Source organism: Dasypus novemcinctus, chromosome 25 (genome assembly GCF_030445035.2).
Source record: "Dasypus novemcinctus isolate mDasNov1 chromosome 25, mDasNov1.1.hap2, whole genome shotgun sequence".
Classification (NCBI taxonomy): domain Eukaryota; kingdom Metazoa; phylum Chordata; class Mammalia; order Cingulata; family Dasypodidae; genus Dasypus; species Dasypus novemcinctus.
The window spans coordinates 19,544,489-19,571,339 of record NC_080697.1 but is presented as its reverse complement, the minus strand read 5'-3'; the positions used below and the strand labels follow the sequence as shown (position 1 = coordinate 19,571,339).

Genomic DNA, 26,851 nt, shown 5'->3' with positions numbered 1-26,851 from the left:
CTAGAAATTGCTCAACTTACATTCCAATTAGGAAGCTATTTTAAATCACATTAGGTAAAAGCCTTTGGAACCTAACCTAAAACATCACACAGTTCATGAACACTTTCAGAAAAGAATCAATTCAATGTACTTTATCCATTTGAATAAAATGTGTTTTTAAATAAATGTCTCATCGTAAAGAGCAAACAGGACTAAAATAATCACTCAGGCTTCGTATCAATTAGACAACTTTTACTAAATGAGAAAACTACATTTAAAATGTGCTTTAAACAAAATGGAATTAGAAAAAAGATGTATGCATTTTAAAGAACTTTGCACTGTGCTGAAAATCAAATATCTCTTGCAGTAATACAATGCGCCAATTCATAAAATATTAACAGAATTCTCAATTTAACATTTTCAAAGACAATATTAAGGTCAAGAATTTCACATCAATGGTAGCACACAGAGAAGGGCCTTATAAATCTGATGTCCATCCTTATGAAGCTTACAAATTTGACAATGCTCAATAAGAACTTTTAGAATCACATCCAATTGTGTCACATTCGAAGAATCACAAGTCTATGTCCTGTTACGTTCTCCTAAAATCTTTATGTTGACTTTTCTATTCCTTGCCATTTGTTAATACTAATTTTTAAAAGAAGAGAGAGAATGGGAAAAGAAATGCTGCAATAAACTCTTGATCATGTACAGAAATTATTGCTACTATTTTCACTACAAAGCATGTCTATACAATATCCTACGAACTTTGATCATGAAAAATCAGAAGAATAAAAATCTTTAGTGACATAAGCCTTACAATCAATTGTATAAAACATCCACATGGCAATATTAGACAGTTTAAGCACCCAATATCCATAGTTGACAAAATGTCCCACTGACCAGCATTCATTTAAATACATCTTTATAGAAGGGGGAAAAAAGGAGATAGTGTTAGCTTTCCAAGGCTTGTCAAAAAAGGATTCTCATGTTCTGTTGATCTAAAAACAAACAACAACAACAACAAAGAAAAAAAACTCCCCTCCCCCCCAAAAAACAAAACCAATGTAGGTGAGGGTGTTACCAGAAAGTTAAGCATGCCAAGAGATGTATCGTGCGAATTAAAACCTAAAGCCAAGGTACTACATACTCACATTACCAACTAGTTGGGTAATTACTATGAGCCTTATCTGAAAGTTAAATGAAATGATACTGCACAATAGAGCATCAATAAGTTAAAAAACTATAGTGCACGAATAAATCCAAATCAGTGGCAATTTCTGTATCAAGCAAAATATTCACTATCTGCTGTAAAGTTTGCCCAGTCAAACTGTTTAAGTCACTGGATTGGACAGTTTGCAATTTTTTAAAAACTATCAATCTCTAAAATTCATTTTTACTGCAAAGAGGCATACGTTTTATTAGTAAGATCAAACAGGTACATAAGTAGATAAGCAAGGGAAAAGAAGAGTCAATGAATGTCTGTAAAGCTCTTCCCATATTTCACTTTAAAAAAAGTTTAGGAAAAAAAAAAAATCTAAAAAAATTTGCCATTATACTCTAGCAAAAACAAACAAAACAAAACAAGCCCCAAATAAACAACCAAGCAACACTAAAACCACATTACACAGATGGATCATCATGCTTTCATCTGGTTTGACTATCACATCTAGTTTAACTGGGATGCTTTTCAACTTTAAAAATTGTGATACGTGAAGATGTAACTTTAATGGATAATTTTGAATTTGGATTTGACTTTGTTGAGTATTATAACAGAGTATACTTATTACAATACAGTGTAGCACATCTTTCTATTAGAAAAAAATTTAAGATCCTTTACCCGTCTCCTTAAGTTAAAGGTGTGACATCATAAAGGGTGTCAAATGGCTGGATGGTTTTACAGTGCACACTTATATATTATGAAGTATGTCCTTAACAAATCTGATGGTTTCTTTACAGAGTTCCTTTCTTCACCTTTTCTTCGGTGGATTAGCTGTTCGAGGTGGAGTGACAGGACGTCCAGAATTCAGTCCACCATACTGATACTTTGCTTTCTTTTCAGATGGTTTCAATATCTTAAAGTAAACAATTTATTAACAATGTTATTCCTTTAAGTGCAATAAGCTACATAACAGACAATTTTAAGAAAATTATGGTTACAATTCAATAAATGGCAATGTAAAAGTGTAATAAAAATGTAGCACAAAACGACAAAGTTCTACAAACATTTCTCAGGTTGAAAAAGTGTGCAAATGTCTGATCATCCTAACATTGCTATTATTCTACTTGCCATTCATTCATATTTAGAAAAAGAAGCTTCAGGACACTGTCCCTGTTGACTATCCCATCCTTAGATTTAAGTAATTTTTCTTTTCAAATTAGTATATTCCCATAGTGGTTTAAGAGTAAAAAACTTTGCTTTCTAATCATAATTGTGGAACTATTTACTTTGTGGAGTAATTGTCATTATCGTAAGTCATAAACCCTTAAGACCTTACTTTTTTATGTAAATAGATCTTTTGAAACTTTAACATAATTTATATACCATAAACATTACCTGTTTAAAGTGTACAAGTTGATGGTTTTGGTATATTTACAGAGTTATATAACCACTACCATAATCTAATTTTAGCTCTCACCTAACCACAAGCCCCCCCAATGCCAGGCAACTGATAATCTTTCTTTTTCTATCAATTTGCCTCTTCTGGACATTATCATATAAATGTAACTACACAATATGTGATCTTTTGTGACTGGCTTCTTCACTTAGCATAATGTTTCTGAGATTCATCCAAGTTGTAGCATGTATCAGTACTTCATGCCTTTTAACTGCCAAAAATCACATTTTGCTTATTTATTCATTCGTTGGTGGACATTTGGGTTGTTTTCACTTTTTGGCTATTAAAAATAATGCTTCTAGGAACACTGGTGTACAAGTTTTTGAATGGATAAGTTTTCATTTCTGTTGGGTAGATATTGAGGAGAATTACTGGGTCATGCAGTAACTCCTAAGTTTAATTTTTAGGGAACTATGAAACTGTTTTCCAAAGTGGCTGCACCATTTTACAATCGTGCCAGCAATGTATGAAGGTTCCAATTTCTCCACATCTTTGCTAACAGTTGTTATTATCTGAATTTAGTATAGTCATCCCGATCAGCGTCGAGACTGGTAACCTATATTTTAGACAGAAAATAATGTATTATGATTTTATAAAATAATGTTTATGATTTTATAAATGTAGAAACTATTTCAAGTATTTTCTAGAACTATTCAGAGCAACGTGGTGCCTCAGTGAAAAGAATTCCAACTCTACTATTGCAATTATTGAAGGGTAAGGCCTGCTCTCTATTTGTAAACTGGAAATGTGAAGTCAACCATATGCTGTTCAATTTTACTAGTGGATGGAAATGGGGATGGGATAGCCTATGCTCATTTAAAAAGAGAACTATAACTGTGTACATGCCTAGAACTTAACTGCAAAAATAAAGTGGTTTTATTCAGTAAACAAAAATGATGTGAAAGCAGCACACTAAAGCTAGAGCTGGCCTCTTCAAAAATACAATATTCCCTATGTTTATAAGTGGGTACCTTAAGATTAGGTAGAAAGTTTGTTCTTAGGTAAATATTCTATTCTCATCTGAGTCTGTAATTTAGTTCTCTTTCTCCCCACTGTCTGTCCCACCCATGCACCCTGCAAAGAAAATAAAACCCCAAGTTACTCATTGTATTCACATTCTTTTAGTAGGTAAGCCACTATCCAATGGGTTACACAGGAATTTAACCATTTAAACATGTGAATCAAAGATAAAGTGATCTTAGCTTTTTAAACTCTCATAATCTGATTATATTATAAAAATCTCTAATGAGTGATAATCACTTGTGAATAAAATATATTTCCTTGACTTGCTTGAGGAAAGTCACAAATCTAAAATGAAAAATTCTTCTGACAGTAATTTTAATTAGGAATTAAAGAATAAGAATGTTATAAATTTTTATATCATACCTGAAATGAGCACATCAAAGTTTCATCCACACTCATCATTCCACCAGCATTATCAAATTCACCACAGTAATTTGGGGCTGAAAATAGGGTTACCAATTGTCGTTTAGCAAAAAATTCATACCCATCTTCAACTACCTGTCAAAGGAAATGTCAAAAGGAAAACACGCTGAAACTTACTCTTGGGTAATATCCAACCATCCACACTAATTATGTGACAAAGGCCTACAAGAATCCATTTTGTTTCAAAATTATGATTTCAATTTTTAAACCTTGCTTAGAATATTAAAGTATGTCTGCCTTTTCTATACTGGCAGGCATTTAGCATAAACGAAATAAATTCATTACCATGGAAAGATTTTAAAATCACACTATTTCCAAGACTCCTTATGGAACAAAACCAAAATACGTTAATAGGTAGTGTATCCACAGGGAGCTGGGCCACAAAACACTTTGAAGATGGCATTATGTTTGAAGATGGCATTATGATCTAACCACAGAAGCTTGAATTCAATGAATTGCAACCACTGAAAGACTGCCAAGAGCATTTATCTTCCTCCATTATTACAGACCAAAAAATTCCGAAATTTAACTTAATTTACATAGATTATGATCCTTAAAATTAGATGCCTATAGACTGAATTTTTATAGATGAAATTATTTTCCCTAACTTTAACATCATTTCTAGAGTCTGTTGTCAATTCCTGAGTGACTTAATTTATGTTTCAGATCTATAAACTTGAGAGGTGGCCAATATGTAAACATTTTATATTTATTTACAGTGGGCAAGATTACTTTTTTGAGATACCAGGGACAGGGATCGAACCTGGGATCTCGTATGTGGGCAGCCAGCACTCAACCCTAAGCTACATCGGCTCCCCGGAGTTTGTTTTTTCCTTTGTTTGTTTTGTTTTTAGGAGGTACCAGAGATTGAACCCAGGACCTCGCATGTGGGAGGCAGGCACTCAACCACCTGAAAAGTCTGTTTTAGGCATTCTTTGCCACAACACTTGCTAATACAGGAAGAGCCCTCAAAATCATTTAAGTTTTGTGTAACTCCTTCCTCAGAGTCTGGTAGTTTATCTACGGGGACCTTATCTACCCCAGCTCAGTGTAATGCTTGGCACTAAGTACATGCTTCTCTGTTTGCTCATTCGTTCATTAAACATTCATTGAATGAACAGTTTTTTGTTTTTTCTTTAAGGAAATATTGGTAATTTGTGTTGTTTTCTACCATAGGTCTCTCACTTTTTAGAGGTTAACATTTAAAAATTAACAAAACAGGATTTTGGAGGTTTCTAGAAAAACAAAAGACGGCACAAACAAAGGTACAAAGCAACCTTACTTAAAATACAAAACAAAACAAAAAGGGGAAGCAGATGTGGCTCAGGCAACTGAGTTCCTGCCTACCACACAGGAGGTCTGGGTCTGGTTCCCACTGCTTCCTGGAGAAGACATGTAAGATGGCAAGCTGATGCAACATGATGTTGCAACCAAGAAACACTGAGGAAATACAATGTGAGATGCAACAAAGCAGGGGGCAGAGGTGGCTCAGGCCATTAATGCTTCCCTCCCACATGGGAGGTCCTTGGGTTTGGTTCCCAGTATATCCTAGAAAGAAAGAAGACTAGCACACAAGAGATGGACACAGCAAATGCAAACAGTGAGGGGGTGAGAGAAGTAAATAAGTATTTTAAAAAAGAAAAATACAAAACAAAAAAACACACCAAAAGTATCAACTTTTGAAATGACCAACGAATAAGGATATAGCTGGAAAAAACTGGTGTCAGTGGGTAATTTTGTTAAGAAATTTACCAACTGTAGCATGTTATCTCTTAAAACAATGTTTACTGATTAAAAGAAAGCTCTGGCCCTGGATGGTGCTTCAGAGGTAATCACCGGACATTGTATATCCTCACAGGGCCTACATGATGGAATAGAGGAGAGTATGGGCCATGATGTGAACCAATGTATATGAGGTGCAGAGGTGCCCAAAGATGTACTTACCAAATCCAATGGATGTGTCATGATGATGGGAACGAGTGTTGTTGGGGGGGGGGAGAGGGGGGGGTGGGGGGGTGGGGTTGAATGGGACCTCACATATATATTTTTAATGTAATATTATTACAAAGTCAATAAAAAATTAAAAAATTTAAAAAAAAAAAAAAAAAAAAAGAAAGCTCTGTTAAAAGCAAACCACTTCAGAACATGACTTAAGCTAAACAACTAGGAAATCCTGCTAACAAAGAGGCATGGGATAGACACAACGTGCAAATAATGAGAAGCCATTTTTTTTTTATCATATGGGTCACAGAAACAAGCAGTGGCCGTCAAGTGTTCATGGGGCTTAAAGGCCTGGAGAAAAGGGAAGTATCACAGAAATAGTATACACTTAATTTAATGAATTTTGCTTTAACAAAGAAATATCAAGGAATCTTATACATACATCGTATTATATTTACAAATTTTAAACATTTTCAATAGCTCAAATTAAGTAACATGTCCAACAATTTTTAAAATGCCTTTCATTATCAATGTACTTCATAACTATGGTTTTATAGAGCATGAGGACTTAATATTGTGAAGAACTGCTAAAAATAAACTTGTTTATTCACTCAATAAACAGTGAGTGAGTGCATGCTACAATGTCTCATTAACTGTACAATGAACAAATACTCAAAGATAAATCACAATCAATCTTCTCTTTAAAGAGCACACAATCTAGTCAATCATAGAAAAGGACATTTGAATAAATAAACTGTATATGTGTGTATATATTTAAAATGAAAATTTTAAACATACAAAAAAGTAGATAGAACTCAATAAACTCCCACTTACTCATCACCCCAATTCAACAATTAATGGGATTCTGCTACATTTAATTTATCCTCCTACACCTTATTTATATGTATGAAGCAGTTTGGCATTGTTAATGAATTCCAAAAATAGATATTGGATTGTATTTGTAAACTGATCTGTTCCTCTGGGCATATTTGATTGCTGATTGGGCCACATCATTAGGACAGGGACTCACAGAGAAAACAACATGGCAGAGGAGTTAGTGGCGGTTTTTTAAATATTGGAGCCTTGGGAAGTAAATACACAGAGAAGCAGATACATGGGAAGAGATGGCTCCATTAGACACAGCAGAGGTCCTGGGAAGAGAGAAGAACCATTTGCCTGTTTACAGTTGGCCTTGTGGAGAGAGCACAGCAGCTGAGCCGGGAGAAAAATGAGCTCCAGGAGAGAGACAAGACTTATCCTAGCCTATAGCTGAAATTAAAAGAAGATGGGCTCTCAGAGCCTTAAGAGGAAGAAGGCGGCTGAACTCTTGGAGACATTGGCAGCCAATCTGTTCAAATACATGGCAACAGACTTTGGCCTGGTAACTGTAAGCTGCTACCGCAAATAAATACCCTTTTATAAAACACCAACAGATTTCTGGTATTTTGCCTTGCACCCTTCTGGCTAACTAATAGATATGTATTTTAAAGCATATCCCAGACATACTATTTAACTTCTACATACCTGAGTATGCATCTGGAAAAAACAGAGACTTTCTTCTTATAACAATAATGTTATTTTCATAGCTAAGACAGTTAATGATTCCTTGAGACCCAATACCCAGGTACAGTCAAATTTCCCCAACTATGTAAAAAAATGTCTTTTTATAGTGTGGTTTGTTTTTTTGCTAAGCATGAACAAATCCACACAGTTCATGTGATTGTCATCCACACAGTTTATTTAAAGATCAACCAAAATTGGACCTAATATTGTCCAGAAAATTTCAGAAAAGCACTGAAAAAATGTTGGGATTGCAACGTACGGCAGAAAAATATATTCTTTGGAAATATTTCTACTTACAGGGTAAGGAAAGGTTAACCAATCACTAGACACTGGTTCTGACTCTCCTACTGCTTACTTTGTACATTACTTACCTTTCTTGGATCTCAGCTTTCTCAAAAATAAAACTAGAGGATTTGTATGAAGAAGTTAACAGATATTAAAATATCCAAGAGCTTTGTATTTTATACCTGATGAGCTCTACAAATCAAGTCCAAATCATGGCGATTCAGAAATTTACTGACGACATCAGCTCCAAAAGTAAAGGAAACACCACGATCATTTTCTCCCCAGCCTTGCACGTCCTTATCTGGGTCAGACCACAGCAAATCACAGAGCAAACCTTCAATGAATAAAAATATAGCAATGAAAAAACCAAACAAAATTTGTAAGATGAAATATATCTTTACTGTATTTCTATTCTCTTGCCCTCTTCCCTTTAATGTACAGTAATATTCCCTTGCCCACTAAGATCCCAGCCTACTGCATTTACCCACCCTTTGTTAAAGCAACCACACAAATGTAATCTTCCCTGCCTCTAAGTCAGTGCTTTCCAAACCTTTTCACATATAAGAAATATGTATATGGTGCAATCTGAGCACAAGGAGATATATGGAAAAGGCTGTTCCTCTTGTGTATAGTTTCTGATACCAATTCCTGAACACGATCTTTTCTCTACAGATCTACACTGCCTGTTTCTGGGCTCTGTAATACATTCCAGTCTATTTTATCTAATCCCAAGCCACAGATATGCTATCTTAACCACTACTTTTCTGTTTGTTTCCTACATAAAAAGTCTCAAGTCAACAGATGAGTTTTACTGCAACTTAAACATATCACATATAGGTCTTAAGACATCGCATCTTCTTGTTTCCACAGCTGGACAAACCAATCTTATTCATCAGCCTAATGAACCATTCCTTTTTCAGAGACACAGATGACATCCAAAATATTCTGAATATCTTGTTTTTTAACTGTTATGGCTTGCTGAATCAAAGCTGCTAAATTTGATATAAGTTCAACATTTGATAAAAGTTCAATTTTCTTCCTTCAAGAATTAACTCATCTATTTGGGCTTTAGGTACTGAACAAGCAATAAGCAATACCTGCCCTCATCCAAACATTGTGGATATATTTTATACCTAAGAAATTTTGAACTTCAACAAGAGACCCACACTCCCCTGAAAAATAGGGAAGGTGAGTATATAAAGACCTCCTCTTCTAAGAAAAGCCTGGTGTCACACCCTTGATAATGTTCTACACTTGACCACCCAGCAAAAACAGAAGCCAGTTTCTATTTCCCCATTTGATGACCCCAAGTCTCTTCCTTTCTGTCCAAGACGACTGTTTTCTACACTGGTGTGATTGAAGTTTCTACTCAAGGCCCTCAGTGCTCTTCACAGTAACTGTGCATCCCTTCAGCATGATGTCAACATTCCAGAAAATGTCTGGTTGCTGAGAATGGTGTTTGGCAAAGACAGCCACTAGAATTTATTTTCAGAGAAGTTGTGGGTTCACAGAAAAATCACTAATATGGCATTTCCATTTACCACTGTTATTAACACTTAGAACTGGTATGGTACATGTTACAATTGATGAAAGCATATTTTTATAATTGTAATAATATCTATAGCTTAGAATTGATGGTTTATGTTGTGAATCGATGGATTAAAAAAAATTATTCTACTAACATGTCCTAAAATTTCCCCTTTTAATCACATTCAAATATATAATTCAGTGCTCTCAATTATGTTCAATGTCATGCTACTGCCACCACCATCCATTAGCAAAATTTTTCTATCATCTCAAAAAGAAATTCTCAATTTTAAGCATTAACTCCCTATTCCCTACCCCTACCCTGTCCCCTGGCAATCAGTATTCTAGAATTGGTGTTTGCTTATTTTAATTACTTTCTATGAGTGGTGGAGTACCTTCGTGTTTTTACGAGAAACTGGGAACTGAACCAGGGACTTCTCACGCATTTTTCCTCGAGTATGGATTATTTCACTCAACATGAAGTCTTCAAGGTTCACCCATGTTGTCTCATGTATCAGAACTTTACCTCTTTTTAGGGCTATATAATATTTCATATACCACATTTTATGTAGCCACTGGTTGATGGGACACTTGGATTGCATCTATCTTTTTGGCAATTATGAATAATGCCGCTATCAACACTGGTGTGCAAATACCTGAGCCCCTGCTTTCTATTCTTTTGGGTATATACCTAGAAATAGGATTGCCAGGTCACACAGAAATTCTATACTTAATTTTCTCATAAACTGCCAAACTGCCTTCCACAGCATCTACACCATTTTGTGTTCCCACCAGTAATCAATGAGTGTTCCTATTTCTCCACATCCTTTCCAAATCTCATAATTTTCCTTTTTTTTTAAAACAGCTATTTTGGTGGGTGTGAAATGGTATCACAGTGATGGCTAATAATGCTGAGGTTCACTTCATGAGTTTTTGGCCATCTGTGTATCTTCTTTGAAGAAATGTCTATTCAAGCCTTTTGCCTATTTTTAAATTGGGTTGTCATTTTGTTGTTGAGTCGAAAGAGTTGAAAAAATTACATTCTGGATATTAAACCCTTATTGGATATGTGATTTCCAAATATTTTCTCCCATTGTATAGGTCATCATTTTACTTTCATAATGAAGTTCTTTGAAGTGTAAAAGTTTTAAAAGTTTTAAATTTTTGATGAGGTTCCATTTATCTATTTTCTCTTATTGTTTGTGCTCTGGGTATAAAGTCTAAGAAACCACTGGCTAACATAAGGTCCTGAAGATGCTTCCTTATGTTTTCTTCCAGGAGATTTATAGTTCTGGCTCTCAAATTTAGGTTTTGATCAATTTTGAGTTGATGAGTTGACTTTTGCAAATAGTCTCAGATATGGGGTCCTCTTTTTTTTTTTTTTTGCAAATGAAGATCCAGTTTTCCCAGCACCATTTGTTGAAGAGACTATTCTTCCTTAATTGAGTGGTCTTTGCTGCTTTGTCAACAATTACTTAGCCATAAATGTGATAATTTCTGAGCTTTATAAGTTGATTCCATTGGTCTATATGTCTATCCTTGTGCCAGTACCATGCTGTTTTTTTTTAAGATTTATTTATTTATTCACCTCTCCCCCCCCCCGGGTTGTCTGCTCTCTGTGTCTATTTGCTGTGTCTTTGTCAGCTTCTGTTGTCAGCGGCACGGGAATCTGTGTTTCTTTTTGTTGCGTCATCTTGTTGTGTCAGCTCTCCGTGTGTGAGGCACCATTCCTGGGCAGGCTGCACTTTCTTTCGTGCTGGGCGGCTCTCCTTATGGGGCGCACTCCTTGTGCGTGGGGCTCCCCGACGTGGGGGACACCCCTGCGTGGCACGTCAGCAGTGTGCATGGGCCAGCTGCACACAGGTCAAGGAGACCTGGGGTTTGAATCACGGACCTCCCATGTGGTAGATGGACGCCCTAACCACTGGGCCAAGTCTGCTGCCAGTACCATGCTGTTTTGCATACTCTGGTTTTGTAATAAGTTTGTTTATTTTTTAGGAGGTACTGGGGGATCAAATCCAGGACCTCATACATGGGAAGCAGGTACTCAACCACTGCTACATCAACTCCCCAAAGAAAGGTGGTATTTTTTTTGTTTGTTTTGAGGTTCTGGGAATTGAATCCAGGACCTCGTACATGGGGAACAGGTGTTCTCCTCATATTAAGTTTTAATATCAGGAAATGAGTCCTCCAACTTCATTCTTTTACACAAACATACACATATATATTTTAAAGATATTTAGACTACATAAATGATACATAAAAAAATTAGGGGATTCCCATATGCCCCACTCCCCACACCTCCCTATTTTCCCACATTAATAACATCCTTCATTAGTATGGTACACTTATTGCAATTGATGAACATATTTTGGAGCATTACTACCTAAGCATGGATTATAGCTTACATTATAGTTTACACTCTTTCCCACTTAGACTAGTATTATAGGGTGCCTAAGAGTTACCGCCTGAGAGCCTTCTTGTTGCTCAAATGTGGCCTCTCTCATTCTTTTTCAAGATGGCTTTGGTTATTTGGGGCTCCTTACCCTTCCGTATAAATTTGATGACTGGCTTTTCCATTTCTACAAAGGTTATTGGAACTTTGGGATTGCATTCAATCTGTAAATCATTTTGAGTAGAACATCCCTTAACAATATTTAAGTTTTCCAACTCAGGAACACAGAATGGCCTCCCTTTTATTGTTTGTGCTCTGGTCTTCTTTGATTTCTTTCAGCAATGATTTATAGTTTTGTGAGTATGAGTCCTGTATATTCTTGGTTTGATTTATTTCTAGAACTTCATTCTTCTACCTGCTATTGTAAATGGATTTTTTTTCTTTATTACCCCACAGATTGCTCACTACCAGTGTTTAGAAACACTATTAACTTACGATGTTGGTCTTACACTCCGCTGCTTTGCTGAAGTCATTTATTAGCGCTACCAAGCTTTGCTGTCGATTTCCTGGACTTTCTATATATAGGATCATGTCATCTGCCAATTTGGATGCCTTTTATTTCTTCTTCTTGCCTAACTGCTGTGGCTAGAACTCCCAGTACAATTCTGAGTAACAGTGGTGGCAGTGGGTATCCTTTTCTTGCTCCTGATCTTAGAGGGAAAGACTTCAATATTTCACCATTATAATGTTAGCTATGTGTTTTTCATATATGTCTCTTATAAAGGTAAATGGTTACCTTACCAGAGGTCTTTATTTCTGTATGGAGTTTTGAAACACTGTCTAGTATCCTTTCCTTTCAGTGTGAAGAATTCCCTTTAGCATTGCTTGTAGGGCAGGTCTAGTGATGAACTCCCCCAGCTTTTATTTATCTGGGAATATCTTAACCTCTTTTTTGTTGTTGTTGTTGTTGCAGTACTGGGACTGGGGACTGAACCTGGGACCTTGTATGTGGGAAGCTCAACCACTGAATGACATTGGCTCCCCCGAGTTGGTTTTTGTGTTTGTTTGCTGTGTTTTTTAAGGATTTATTTTATTTTTATTTCTTCCCCTCACACCCCATTGTCTGCTCTCTGTGTCCTTTCGCTGTGTTCTATGTCTGCCTGTTTTCTCATTAGGCAGCTCCAGGAACCAATCCTGGGAACTCCTGGAATGGAAGAGGCGATCCTTCTCCTGCGCCACCTCAGTTCCCTGTTCTGCTATGTCTTCTCATTGTCTCTCTTCTGTCTCTCTTGTTGCATCATCTTGCTGTGCCAGCTCTCCGCACGGGTGAGCTTGCCTTATCTGGAGGCCCTGGGACCTCCATATGGTAGACAGGAGCCCATGTGCTTGAGCCACATGTTTCCCGCTTGTTTTTAGGAGGAAATGGGAGTGGAACCCAGGACTTCCCATGTGGGAAGCAGATGCTCAACCGCCTGAGCCATATCTGCTCCCATCTCCCTCATTTCTGAAAGAAAGTCTTGCTGGATTAAAAATCTTGGCTGGCAAGGATTTCTTTTCAGCATTTTAACCACTGCTTTCTTGACTCTATGGCTTCTGATGAGAAATCAGCATTTATCTAATTGGGACTCTCTTGTATATAACGCATAGCTTTTCTTCTGCAGTTTTCAAAACTCCTTTTCCTTTGCATCTGACAGACTGATGAGTATGTGATGGGCATATTTTTTTTCACATATGTTGTATGGTGTTCTCTGTACTTCTTGGAGGTGCATACGCATGTGTTTTACTGTTTGGTAGTTTTCTGTCGTTATTTCTTTGAAAATTCTTTCTGTCCTCTCTTTCTCCTTCTTCTGGACTCCCACAATGTGTATATTGTTGAACCTGATAGTACCCCAGAGGTCTCTTAGACTCTTCTTTGCTTTTTCTAATTCTTTCTGCTTCTTTTTTTTTTTTTTTTAAAGATTTATTTTTATTTATTTAATTCCCCTCCCCTCCCCCGGTTGTCTGTTTTCTGTGTCTTTTTGCTGCGTCTTGTTTCTTTGTCCGCTTCTGTTGTTGTCAGCGGCACAGGAAGTGTGGGCTGCGCCATTCCTCGGCAGGCTGCTCCCTCCTTCGCGCTGGGCGGGTCTCCTTATGGGTGCACTCCTTGCGCGTGGGGCTCCCCTACGCGCGGGACACCCCTGTGTAGCACGGCACTCCTTGCGCGCATCAGCACTGCGCATGGGCCAGCTCCACACGGGTCAAGGAGGCCCGGGGCTTGAACCGCGGACCTCCCATGTGGTAGACGGACGCCCTAACCACTGGGCCAAAGTCCGTTTCCCTCTTTCTGCTTCTTAAACCAACTCACTTCAACCATCTTTTCTTTGTGTTTGCTGATTCTTCTGTCTGTTTCAATCTGCTGTTGAAAATCTCCTGCAAAGTTTTCATTTCAGTTATTGTGGTCCTTTTTTTTTTTTTATTGACTTTGTAATAATATTACATTAAAAATATATATGTGAGGTCCCATTCAACCCCACCCCCCCACCCCCCCTTTCCCCCACCCCCCAACAACACTCGTTCCCATCATCATGACACATCCATTGTATTGTGGTCTTTAAGTTCAGCAGTTCTGTTTGGTTCCTTCTAAATTTCTCTCTTTAGTTCTTTATTTTCTTTCATCTCCACTGTTTTCCCAGTACTCTTTAGTTCTATATGGATTGTTTGAAATCTTTTAGTTTTTCTCTGTATTTTCCTTCATCTCCTTGAGCATAAAGATCATTTTAAAATCCTTTATCAAGTATGTCCACAGGTCCACAGTCTGGTCATTTTCATTGATGTTTTCTGGATTTTTATCTTCTTCCTTTAGATGGGCCATCATTTCCTGTTTCTTGTCTTGTAATATTTTGTTGCACACGGAACATTTTATAATTTTAAAATGTTAACTCTAAGATTTATTCCCTGAGATGATGTTTCTGAATTTGTAACCACCTGGTGATAATGACAGAGAATTTGAGTGTCTGAAGCTAATAAAACCAAGCAAATCTAAACATAAAAAACACCTTTTGTCACCATTTTTGCAAATTTGCTTTGCAACAGCTGGTTCTTTCTCTTAGCATCTAGCCTGTCTATCAGGAAGGTCAGCCCAGGGTGAATGCAAAGTGCGGGGTCCTCCTTGTCTTTTCTGGGCCTCTGCCTTGTCCTGGGCTTGTGGTTGCTAGTGGCCTTAGGAGTTCCTCTGTTTATAGGAGTTTAAATGTCCTCAATTTCCCAGGAAACAGATAATCTTCCTCTGCCAGGTCTTCCACCACAGGACTTGGAAGCAGGTAATCCTTTGCTCCAGGCTGACAGACTCAACTGTTTCTAATACTGCCTTGGTTGTCTTAAGCGGCTTTTGCCTGAAGGGCAAATTGGGGAGGGGGCTGCATGCCAGGGTGGAGTTTCCCCAACTCCTCCAGCCAGTCTTTCCCAGATGGGAGGAGGCCAGGGACCCACAAAGGGAGAGCCAGGGAGCCACAAACTACCTTGGGGAGATTAGGAAGGGTACCAGGAGCTTCTTTCAGAGATCCCCAATGCTTCGCTTTCAGAGTAAAGATTCAGTGTTCTGTAATTCAACTCCTAATGAACAACCACCACAATTAACTACGTTAATGTTTCAAATAATGTGTTAATTCATAAAAATTTCTGAAGAGTATAGAGAATATCAAAATTTAAAATGGCCATTTTTAGCATCTCAGTAACTTTCCATTAAAATGTTAAAAAAAAGAGAGAAAACGAAAGTATCACCCTTGAAACCAAAGATTTACATTTGAATTTCATTAAAATAAACTGTACAGATGTAATGACTTGAAATACATATTTATATTACCTTATTTTAAAAATATCATTTTTAATAAAATACAACTTAAACAGTTTGCATTGGTTTTGAATATATTCTGTAAACAATCAAAATCTGTGTTAAAACTTGGTTTTCCTTTTATAATCAACACTAAAGTTAAGTTTATAATCAACGTAAGTTGTATGGAAATGCAGTACAACATGTAATATTTTAGATGGCTTACTGACATCAGAGAATCTATACAATCATTTATAATGTTTGCTGTTTATCCACGAATATTTAGAGTGTTATCATCAGGCTTTCAGTATACAGAACAAAAAAATCCAGTAACACTTGAAAACCACTCAAATGCAAGTTCTTTACAGTTTAATTTAAAGTTTACTCATGTTTTGCTCAGGGACTTGTCCATGAATATTTTTTAAATGGTTATATTTCTTAAGAAACTTTGAATCTCATTATCAGTAGGAAACAAATTTAGTGATCATTAGCCTAACCCCTAATTTGAGGTATTTGATTTACAAAATCATCAAGAAACAATCCTCTTATCAAAAAGCTATTTTTTTCCACACATAATATGTTCCTGATAGATAATATAGGCTTTTTAGACCCTGTATTACCTCAGGTAAAGAAAGTTTGGTAAAAAAAAAAAGTCTTCAGCAGAAAAGGAGGGAAAGGGCAGTTTTGCTTATATTGATACACTTAATATTGTGACAAGTAGTATTTTGTCAAGCAAAAGTTGAACTAAGAGAGCAGAACTTAAATTAACAGCATTCAACTCAACTGATCTTCACAGCATTTTATTCTATGAATGCCATGATTAGATAGATACCTTAATACACACAAATGGCATGTCAAATATGAATAATAAATGCTTTAAAGCCAAGAGAAAAAATCGGATAAGTGGCATCTGGATAAATTTTATGATGCTCTTCATTTATTAATCAACATTTTATCCTTAACTGGAATTTATTTTTTTCTGACTCACTTCACCTATCTAAGAAGTTATTCTGAATGTCTGAAGAGTCAATCTTCAAAATATACTTCTCTAGAACCTTATGAGCTCTAAAAAGTTTGAAATATTGAGGCAGACAACTACTAATTTAAAAGAAGGAAAGATTATTTAATTTAAAAACTTTTTGACCAATCTAACAAGTTTTTAAAGGGCATACCAATGCCAATTTGAATGGGAGAATTTGGAAAGATAGGAAGCTTAGGCAGTCAACATCAAGATATTCTGTGATAAAATAAATTTGGCAGAACCACATTATGCCATTGAAATTTTAAAGTTCTGCACTTTGGGTATTGATTTGCGGGAAGTTAAATGTTTTATATTACTGCAAATACAGAAATCTCTAGTTAGTTTATTGGCTATTAATATGCTGACATTTTATACCAAAAGTATTCTTTATGTATGTACTTACCTGTATCAGGGACATCAGTGGGTCTCATAATTCTCCGTATCTGTTCCATTGATTGTAGGTCTGGTGACAGGCCTGTAAATGAAGATATCAGATTGACATCTAAAGATTCTTAACAGCCACCCAATTAAAAAGTATTTAATCAACATGAAATTAAAGATATGTCAGGTGATCCTTTTAATGCTGTCCTGTTAATATTAATCCCACTCTTAACAAAACAGAACACTGGATTAGGTTCTCTACATTTTCTTCCCTTCTATTTTAAGATTTCCCAGGAAAGAAACCACATTATACTTTTTTCCTCCCAACCATTCCCTGACAATACTTTGTCACTTTGTCCTTACTACCTAATCTTAAACTTCTAAGTTAAAACACATAAGACTTTCTTCCCACATCCCATTCCAAAATGCTCATTATCTTCGTAAGGGGTTTTAGTTTCCTAGCTGCTGAAACAAACACCATACGAAGAGTTGGCTTAAAAACAGGAATTTATTGGCTCATAGTTTAAGAGGTTAGAAGGCTTGCTCTCTTCTGGCGGGTTATCTTTGGGGTTCCTTGACTTTTCCGTCACATGGTGATATCTTTTCCTTTCTCTTATGGGTTCTACTGCCTTCCAGCTTCAGCCTGCTCCCCCTGGCTTTTCTGTGTCCAATTTCCTTTGCTTTTAAGGACTTCAATCATAATGGATCAAAACCTACCCTCATTCAGTTTGGGCACACTTTAACTAATAACATCTTCAAGAATCCGATTACAGGGAAGTGGATTTGGCTCAAGTGACAGAGCCATATGAGAGGACCTGGGTTTGATCCCTGGGGCCTGCTAGTGAAAAAAGAAGAGAAAGCGTGTCCGCGCAGCTAGCCAGTGCCCACATGAGTGCCGGTGTGGTGAGCCAGTGCCCGCTCATGCAGCAAGATGACGACGCATCAGAAATGACGCATGAGTCATGCAGCAAGATGACGACGCATCAGAAAGAGAGACAAGGGGAGAATCAAGGTAAAGTGCAGCAGAAACCAGGAACTGAGGTGGTGCAATTGACAGGGAACCTCTCTCCACATTAGGGGTCTCCAGGATCAAATCCTGGTGAATCCTAGAGGACAGAAAATGAGAAGAGAAGACAACACAGACAGCGAAAACAGAAGGGTGGGGGGAGGGGAAGGGGGGAAACAAAGAAATATATCTTTAAAAAGAAAAAAAAAGAATCCTATTTACAAATGTGTTCACATGCACAGAACCAGAGGTTGGGAACACTGACTATGCCTTTTGTGGGGGGACATGGTTCAATCCCCAACAGTCTACCCTCTGGACCTCCAAAAGACATGTTCTTTCTATAAGCAAAATACATTCCTTCCATCACAACATCCTAAAAGCTGTAAGTCATTTCAGTAACAATGCTAAGTATAAAATCTCATCAGAATCCAGTGATGGGGGTGGGTGGTCCATCCTGGGACAAAATTCCTGTCTTAAGGAACTGTGAGACCCAGAAAATAAGTTATCTGCACCCAATATACAATGGTGGGACAGGTAAAGAATAAATATTCCCATCCCAAAAGGAAGAAGTTGGATGGGAAACAGGGGTCACAGGTCTCAAACAAGTCTTAAACTCAGCAGAGAAAACTCTCCACTAGATCTCAAGGTTTGAGAGTCATCTATGGATCAATATTTGTCCTCTAGGCCTGCTGGAGCAGCAGTCCCAATTGCTCCCAAATACTGGGGTACAGACCCCATTCTCTCTGGGCATCAGAACAGCTGTCAGGCTCTCCACGAATGCCAGGGTACCGGCTCCCCCATCTCTAAGCACTGGGTGGCAGCTCTCTCCCTGAACAACAGGGCATAAGGCCCACCTCCTCCAAGCACCAGGGCAGATGGCCTGCCCCCTCCAAGTGAAGGGGTGGACCTACCCTTTCCACACACACAGATGGACCCACTCTCTAGGCCCAAGAAGATCTTTTCATCCCAGACCTTTGCTTCCATCATTCTGTCCTTGAATTCAACTCATCCCTTTTCTGTCCCTGTCAGTGGTTTTGGCTCATAAATTTTTTTCAAAAAACTTGCAAGCTCTGCATGTACCTCAAATGATTCCAAATCATCAGATACTAGAACTTTCCAAAGATCCTTCCTGGATAACTGCATTTCTAATCTTGACTTCCACTGAAATGGCTGACTCAATCCATGTTCAGCCACACCCTCTTTAGCAAAGGGTTGTTCAGTTACACACTCACATGGAACCCCTCTCTGAGGACTTGGCTTCTTAGGAGCTCCTGAAGGTCCATGAAATAGCCACTTCTGGTCCAAGTCTAAGAGCACACTATCCAGACAGACTGAGAATTTTCAAAACCATTGATTTCTCGTTCATTTGTGCTTCAGAGTTATCCATTTCCTCTCGCATTTTACCAAGCTGCAAGAAGCCAGATTGCACCTTCCATACTTAGCTTGGAAATCTCCTCACCTAAGTATCTAAGTTCATCTCTTGTAAGTTTCACTTTCAGTACAAAATACCAGAACATAATTTTGGCAATTTCTCTGACACTTTATCACAAGGATCACCTTTCTTCCAATTTCCAGTAACATATTCATCAGTTCCTTCTAAAGTTTCATCAGAAGCACGTTTAACATTTCTACCAACAGTTTCTTCAAAGAAATCTAGGAATCTAGGCTTTCTCTATCAAACACCCCACAGTTTTCCCAGCCCCTACTACCCATTACCAATTCCAAAGCAGTTTCCCATATTTTTGATATTTGCCATAGCAGCACTCTACTTTCTGATTCCAAAAAATTGTTCTAGTTTCCTAGCTGCTAAAAAAATTCCATACAATGGGTAGGCTTAATAACGGGAATTATTAGCTCATGGTTTCAAAGGCTAGATGGCTTGCTTCCTCGTGGGGTTGTTATCTTCTGGCTAGGTAGCAATCTTTGGGGGTTCCTTGGCTTTTCCATTACATGGCTGTATCTTTTCCTCTCTTCTGGTTTCTGATGACTTCCAGACTCTGTCGGCTTCCCATGGCCTCCTCCCCTAACTGCAATTTCTATTGCATATAAGGATTTCAGTCAGAATGGATTAAGACCTACAATCATTCCATTTGGGTGCACCTTAACTAATAAATCTGCAAAGGTCCTATTTAGAAATGTGTTCACACCCACAGAACCAGGGGTGGGGACCTGAACATGCCTTTTGCCAGGGTTATGATTCAATCCCCAACAGAAGGATAAACAAGAAAAACCAATGAATGTCCTTGGAATCTTTAAAATACAAGCAATTGTTTTTCTCTGGTAGGCAAACCAAGTATCACCACAAAGAATGAAGGTGAAGAGTCATATTCTTTCCTGCAACATTTTAAATCCCTAACTATACAAATATGCAAGAGCTACAATTCCTTAAATATTTAGTAACTATTGGAATACATGTTTCAATTCATATGGTAATTATGTCAGAGAATAAACCATTTATTACCTCATGCCTAGACAAGTGCATCATTTTCACCCTTTTCCATTTCAATTCCTTCCACAACCATTGATAAAATACTATATTTACACTATTTTTGTTAAACTATTTTTCTGTATTAAACACAATATGTTATTAAACCATTCCACAAACTCCTCTGCAGTGTTCACCCTCTTTAGAATTTGATCTCACTGTTCTTCATTGTACTTAACATTCTGGTTGGTCCAGTCCTCACATAGTCCCTGAATCAGACAATGTAGAAAAACCTCTCACATCCTTTTCAACTCTCCAAAGTCTATTTTCCTCCAAAACACATGGCTTCCTAAACATTGTCAACAATTCTTTCCTTTTCCTGTCTCTAAAGAACTTTGATAATTAAATCGCTTTTATTATTCAATATTTGTTTCATAAATACTAATATTATCAAGTTTTTTTTCTTCATTATTCTATAATTATTCTATTTTCCTCTTCTTATCCTAAGACTGTAGTCTTTTTCCAGAAACATACAACAAGCTGGTCATGTCTAGTTTATGCTTAAGACATTTACCTATACTTAAGCAGAAGTATCAGAGACTACTATACCAGTTGGCTAGCCTAAATGCTCATGTTAATTATGAACATTTCCCAATTAGTACTCTTAAGTCATACCTCATTTCTCTCTCCTTAAGGACTATACAGACTTACTTTAAATATTTTTTAAAATCTGCATTAAACTATAGAGTTTTCAAAGAGTGGATGTACTCTGGTTAACATTCAAAATGGCGTGGCCAGAGGAAAAATAAGCATTATTATATAAGAATGCACTCCTTAACACCCTTGTCCCCAATTAAAAAAAGCTAGTCCAAAAAAGGCTGCATTCTATAAAGACTTATAATTTCCAAATCAGAATGAGAGTTACTTGAGTAATTTACTAATTGTTTTCTACTATGTGCCTTAGAGATACCTCATTAGAAATTGTTACCTGATACAACAGAAAACATCTGCAGAATGTAACATAGTAGGGACAGTACTGAGGTTGATTGTTAGAGACATATCAGACTCTGAGTTAATTATTTATATAAAGAATTGGTCCAATAATGTAAAAAAAGAGAAGAGCAGCTGAAAATTTTCTCTCATTTAATGTTCAGAGATAAAAGGGTTAAACACTTTTTTCATTATTTTTTGCATAAAAGTCCTTTTTCATTTTGAAATTTGACGGCAAATTCTGCCATTGTTCCAAAACACTGAATAAACGGGATAATGAAGGCCATAACTATATAGCATATTGCAACATATGGATTCTGTTTGTTCACCAATTCTGGCACACTCCCCATATATACCCGACAGTCCAGTTTTATTCTGTCCTGGAAGCAGGGTGCCAAAGATCAGATATAAGCACAGGTACACATAATTAGCAAGATTACAGTCAACAGACTCTGAAAATTGAAAATGGCAAGCCATCTTGAGGCCGGCGAAGCAAAAGCCACATCACCCTTCCAGGCCCAGGGTGGAAGCCAATAAGTTTTTAACTTCCTCAAGACAATCAGGTCATATACTATCCTATATACTTCCACGGCATCTAACCAACTGCTAGACAAATAGGCTAACTTTTCAAATGAACTTTTATATATTCAAGCTTATTTCATGGCTCATACGGAATAACACAATTCAATCAAAAAAATTTTTTTAAGACTAAAGGAGACATTATATAAAGTCTAGAACCCCTGCCATGTTCTGTGAGTATTAAACTCAATTATATTTGGATTCTGATGAAGGCTGTTTAATATAGGCCAAGAATATAATGATCCTCTCATCTTTCCTGACTACAGGGGTTATCTCTGTGAAAACTTGAGTAAAGAAAAAAGAAAACATTTATTCAAACAAGTTACACTCTTTATATGTGACTCTTTAAAGATAAATACTACATTTTCCTATTTTTTAATAATCATAAACTTCTAATTACTAAAAGAGGTTTTAGCTGTGTTTAAAATACTACAATTAAATCACTTGAATTTTCATATAAGAACTAGTTTGTTTTCCCACAGCATTTTTTTTTTGGTACTGGCATTCAACCATTGAGCCACACTGACTCCTGAGTTGGTTTTTTTTCTTCTTCTTATCCACACCCCACCCCTTCCATTGTCTGCTCTGTGTGTCCATTCACTGTGTGTTCTTTTGTGTCTGTTGTATTCTCATTAGGTGGCTCTGGGAACCCATCCTGGGACCTTCCGGAATGGGAGAGAGGTAATCATTTTCTTGCTCCACCTTAGCTCCCTAATGCTGCATCTCGTTTTGTCTCTTCGGTGTCTCTTTTTCGTTGCGTCATCTTGCTCCATCAGCTTTCCGTGTGTGCAGCGCCACTCCTTGTGCGGGGACACCCTTGTGTGTGGTGCCACTCCTTGTGTGCGGCAGCACTCCATGTGGGCCAGCTTGCCACAAGGCCAGGAGGCTCTGGGTAGTAAACCCTGGACCTGCTATATGGTAGGTGGAAGCTCTATCTGTTGAGCCATATCCGCTTCCCTCCTAAGTTGGTTTTTTCATTTGTTGTTCTTTTTTTTTTTTTTTTAAGGAAGCACCAGAAACTGAACCCAGTGGGAAGCAGGTACTCAACCGCTTGAGTCACATTCACTCTCCACTATATCTTTTTTTAAAAATTTTATTTTGTTTTTCTCTTTTATCCTGTAGCATCTCATTATAGATCTTTTCTAAGTAGTGGAAGAATGATAAGAAAAATCCATAAGGCAAATTTACTAGTCTACCTCCATGACAGCAGAAGATCTTCTCATCCACAATGGCTGCTATAGGCAGACAGTTAAAACAATCGGTGAAGGTCTTCCACAATTTAATATTAAACCTTCGTTTGCCTGTAAAAATAAGCAGATAGAATCAGTAATAGTAAACTAGCTATATGTAAAAATTAATATATTAATCTACCAATATATTAATCATGGTAATATTGCATATAATATGTAAAAATGTAAGGTAAATTGTAAAAAAAATTAAAATACTTCTCTATCACAAACCACAACATGAACAAATCCAATTTTCTTCTTTAGCATTTTCTATAATCAATGTTATTTGCATTTCTTAAAAAGGATTAATATATACATAAACATTCAGCACCTTCAGGAATGCTATAAAGACTTCAAAGGTTGTGATTTTCATGAAACAAATACAAGCAAAATTTTGTCTAAGATCACTGGTTTTGGAATATATGAACACACTATTTTCCTTTTTCCCTTCTACATGTGCACTAGGTAAATACTTAGCCAAATAAGTAAGAAGAAGGGAAAGGAATGCTTCTGGAGACTGTCCATTTTGACTGCAATGCATTGAGTAACACACTCTAAACTTATTGCCAAGAAAGGAGAATTTCCAAGTATTTAACTGACATTCACTTCTGAGTGAATTACAACTTGGCACTGTAGCATAAACAGAGACACAAAGGCAATAATTTTCTTGTAGCCTAGCATAAATAGCTACAGTAAAGACAGTCTCAAGTGTATGTTCACCTTTTTATGGTTACTCATTATTTCTGAATTTGGCAATGAGTTGCAATAACTAACCCAAAGGAAAGATGAAAAACACAAGTACTAGTTTCCTACACTTCTATGACATAGCCTGCCTTGCAATAAGGATAATTCAAAAACAGTTTACAAGTTGCTCTCACATACATGGCAATTTCATTTGATGTAATTTATATCCTCAAGAGGTTGACCATTCAAGACATTTCAAATTTAAGAGTATACTTCTATTTCTGATGTAGTTTTAAAGATGGTTATAGTTAGGCTTGCTACAACCCACTTCCCTCTATACTGCTTCTGCTTTATACACTTTAAACCACTGACTACATCTCAGAAATAAAAATGGAATATAAAATCAAATGTAGAATCATTTCCATTACAATGTAAGCTACATGAGACTAGAGAGCACCTGTCTTCTCCACTGCTGCACTGCCAGTGTTTAGAATAGTGCCTGGGATATATCCCAAACATCTGTCAAATATATGATATGAACCAAGGAGATCCTTCAGAGTTGAACAGTAAGTATAGGAAAAAAAGTGCAAAAGTATGCTCCAAAGGGGAATTGAGCACTTACAAGAATAAATTCATTATAACTCAAATCATTACAATTTATTCTAAGTTGTAATTAATGAAACATAGGCTCACTCCCATATTCTATCTAGCAAAACTAAAAGACCAAACTTGAATATAGTGGGGAAATTTAGTTAACAGCCCTTGGAAATGCTGTTACAAAATAGCACATAAATGCTTTCTTTCTGATGAAAGAATATCTTTTCACTACATAAACATTAAAAGAGGACCTCTTTACCTGAGTAAGCTGAAGTAGATCTGAAACAATATGACCAGAGAGATCCTGAGGAACCAATTTAATTATTAAAATGTTTCCCAGTTTCAGGTTCCTCTTCCTTAAAGGCTCTCTTCCTGGGCCTATGCCTAATAAAGCATATTTTGAAAAAAAAAAACAACAACTCTGAATTGAAAGAACTCTCCAGAACTGGAAAATTATGATGGAATTTTTCCATTAGTTACTTTTCAAAGTTTTTATTTTTACTTACATTCATCATAGAATCCATAAATGCGATTGATGCTAGCACACTCATGGTTTCCTCTTAAAAGAAAGAAGTTCTCTGGATATTTGATTTTATAAGCCAAAAGCAAACAAATAGTTTCCAAAGACTGCTTTCCTCTGTCCACATAATCTCCTAGGAAAAGATAGTTGGCTTCTGGTGGGAAGCCTCCATATTCAAATAATCGCAGTAAATCTGTATATTGTCCATGAATATCTCCTAAAAACAGAAAAGGTTAAGTTTTAGAAAATTTGGTGACTATGACAGGCTGCTCCAATGAAGTGGTTCCCAATGTTCATGCTCTTGTGCAATAATCTTTCCTTGAGTGTGGGCCAGACCTAGGGACTTTTTTTTAACAACAGAACACAGCAATTTTGAGAGAATGATTACATTGTACCTCCTGACTTGCCTGTATTTCTCTACTGCCTCTTGGTTATGCCTGCACTGATGAATCAAGCCAGCTGCCATGTAGTAAACTGCCCTATATAAGTCCATCTGGTAAGAAACAGCTTCATTAGGAACCGAATCCTTCCCCAGGTGAACCCTGATTCAACTCAGCAGACTGAAACTTTGAGATTCAGAACCAAAAGACCCAGCTAAGTTGCTCCTGGATTCTTAACCAAAAGAAACGGTCAGATAGTAAGTAAATAAAATGATGTAGTTTAAAGCCACAGAATTTGGGAGTAATCTGTTGCACAACAGCAGATAACTAATACAGTTAATCTTGAGTACCTTGAGACTTCGAATCATTTTATTTTTAAGATCACTTATAAATAACTATGTTTGCTTTATTTAAATTCACATAAGGGATCCATCATTTCTACAAAACTTAAAAACACCATCTCTTAATGTGATACTCAAAGCTAATTTATTCATCTGCTGTTCAACAAACATTTACTTAGCTAATATCCCATTTGCTGTGCCAAGGAGCACCAAGCACATGATTCAGTAATTCACATGAAGAAACAGAATAAAAAGTATTTGGAGAGTACAATAAGCACCTGCAGGTTAAAAGCTGAATGTGGATCACTAAGAAATATGCAGTAGAAATTCTTTGCATAAAGCAAATAAATACTTGAATGAGCAAAAGATGATGGTAAGCCCATAAAAGCTGTCATAAACACTAATAGCCACTACAAAGAATAACAGCATTTTCAAACCAAAGGCAGCATGATACAGTTTTTATACCACACTTTCGGCTGTATCTATGTGAAGTACAGAAAAATGCTACGTTCCATACAATTTTTCTGGCAGTAATAATGATATCATGCAACTTAAGGCCCAAAAGAACAAACTGTAAGGCCCAATAGAACAAATACATATTATAAAGTAATATAATCTTCACAATAAATTAAAAATTATCACAACAAAATTAGCCAACCATGGAGAGGTTGGTACTGCCATATTGGGCCCCCTCCCCCCAATTCCATACTTTACATTCTAACTAATGTACTGGATGCTGTATCTCCATATCCTCTGCAATAAGATATCCATCTTCGAACTTTTTGCAATCTGATTTGCACAGGGGGCCTATTTTATTTTTTTATTTTATTATTTAAGACCTTTATTAACAGATGCTTGAAAAATATGGAACGCTTCACGAATCTGCGTGTGATCCTTGTGCAGGGGCCATGCTTATCTTCTCTGTATTGTTCCAATTTCAGTATATGTGCTGCCGAAGCGAGCACTACGGGGCTTATTTTAAATTGCACTTCCTCGATTACTAGTGAGGATGAAGATCTTATATTTATTAGCCATTTGAATTCCTTCTAAGATCTGCCTTTTTTCCTATTTTTGTCATTTCTCTACTGTATTGTCTTTCTATATTTATTTCTAATAACTCATAATGAGAATGGCAA

At 36.8% G+C, this 26,851-nt stretch overlaps 1 protein-coding gene and 1 non-coding gene across 5 annotated transcripts in view; both read right to left on the bottom strand.

Annotated features, from left to right (window-relative positions):
• Nucleotides 1–216: 216 nt before the first annotated feature.
• PPP1CB (protein phosphatase 1 catalytic subunit beta) overlaps nucleotides 217–26,851 on the bottom strand; it is a 53,089-nt gene continuing 26,454 nt past the window's right edge. For all 4 annotated transcript variants that reach the window (XM_004452351.5, XM_004452352.5, XM_071211923.1 and 1 more), the window contains 6 exons: nucleotides 24,981–25,211; nucleotides 23,161–23,265; nucleotides 16,987–17,058; nucleotides 8,015–8,166; nucleotides 3,984–4,118; nucleotides 217–2,054 (listed from right to left, as the gene is read on the bottom strand). In XM_004452351.5, the coding sequence (XP_004452408.1) occupies nucleotides 1,950–2,054; nucleotides 3,984–4,118; nucleotides 8,015–8,166; nucleotides 16,987–17,058; nucleotides 23,161–23,265; nucleotides 24,981–25,211 (800 nt within the window). In that variant the 3' untranslated portion in view covers nucleotides 217–1,949. The remainder of the gene's footprint in view (nucleotides 2,055–3,983; nucleotides 4,119–8,014; nucleotides 8,167–16,986; nucleotides 17,059–23,160; nucleotides 23,266–24,980; nucleotides 25,212–26,851) is intronic.
• Nucleotides 26,574–26,680, bottom strand: LOC111762719 (U6 spliceosomal RNA). The gene has a single exon (XR_002795762.2). It is a non-coding gene; the product is annotated as a U6 spliceosomal RNA (small nuclear RNA).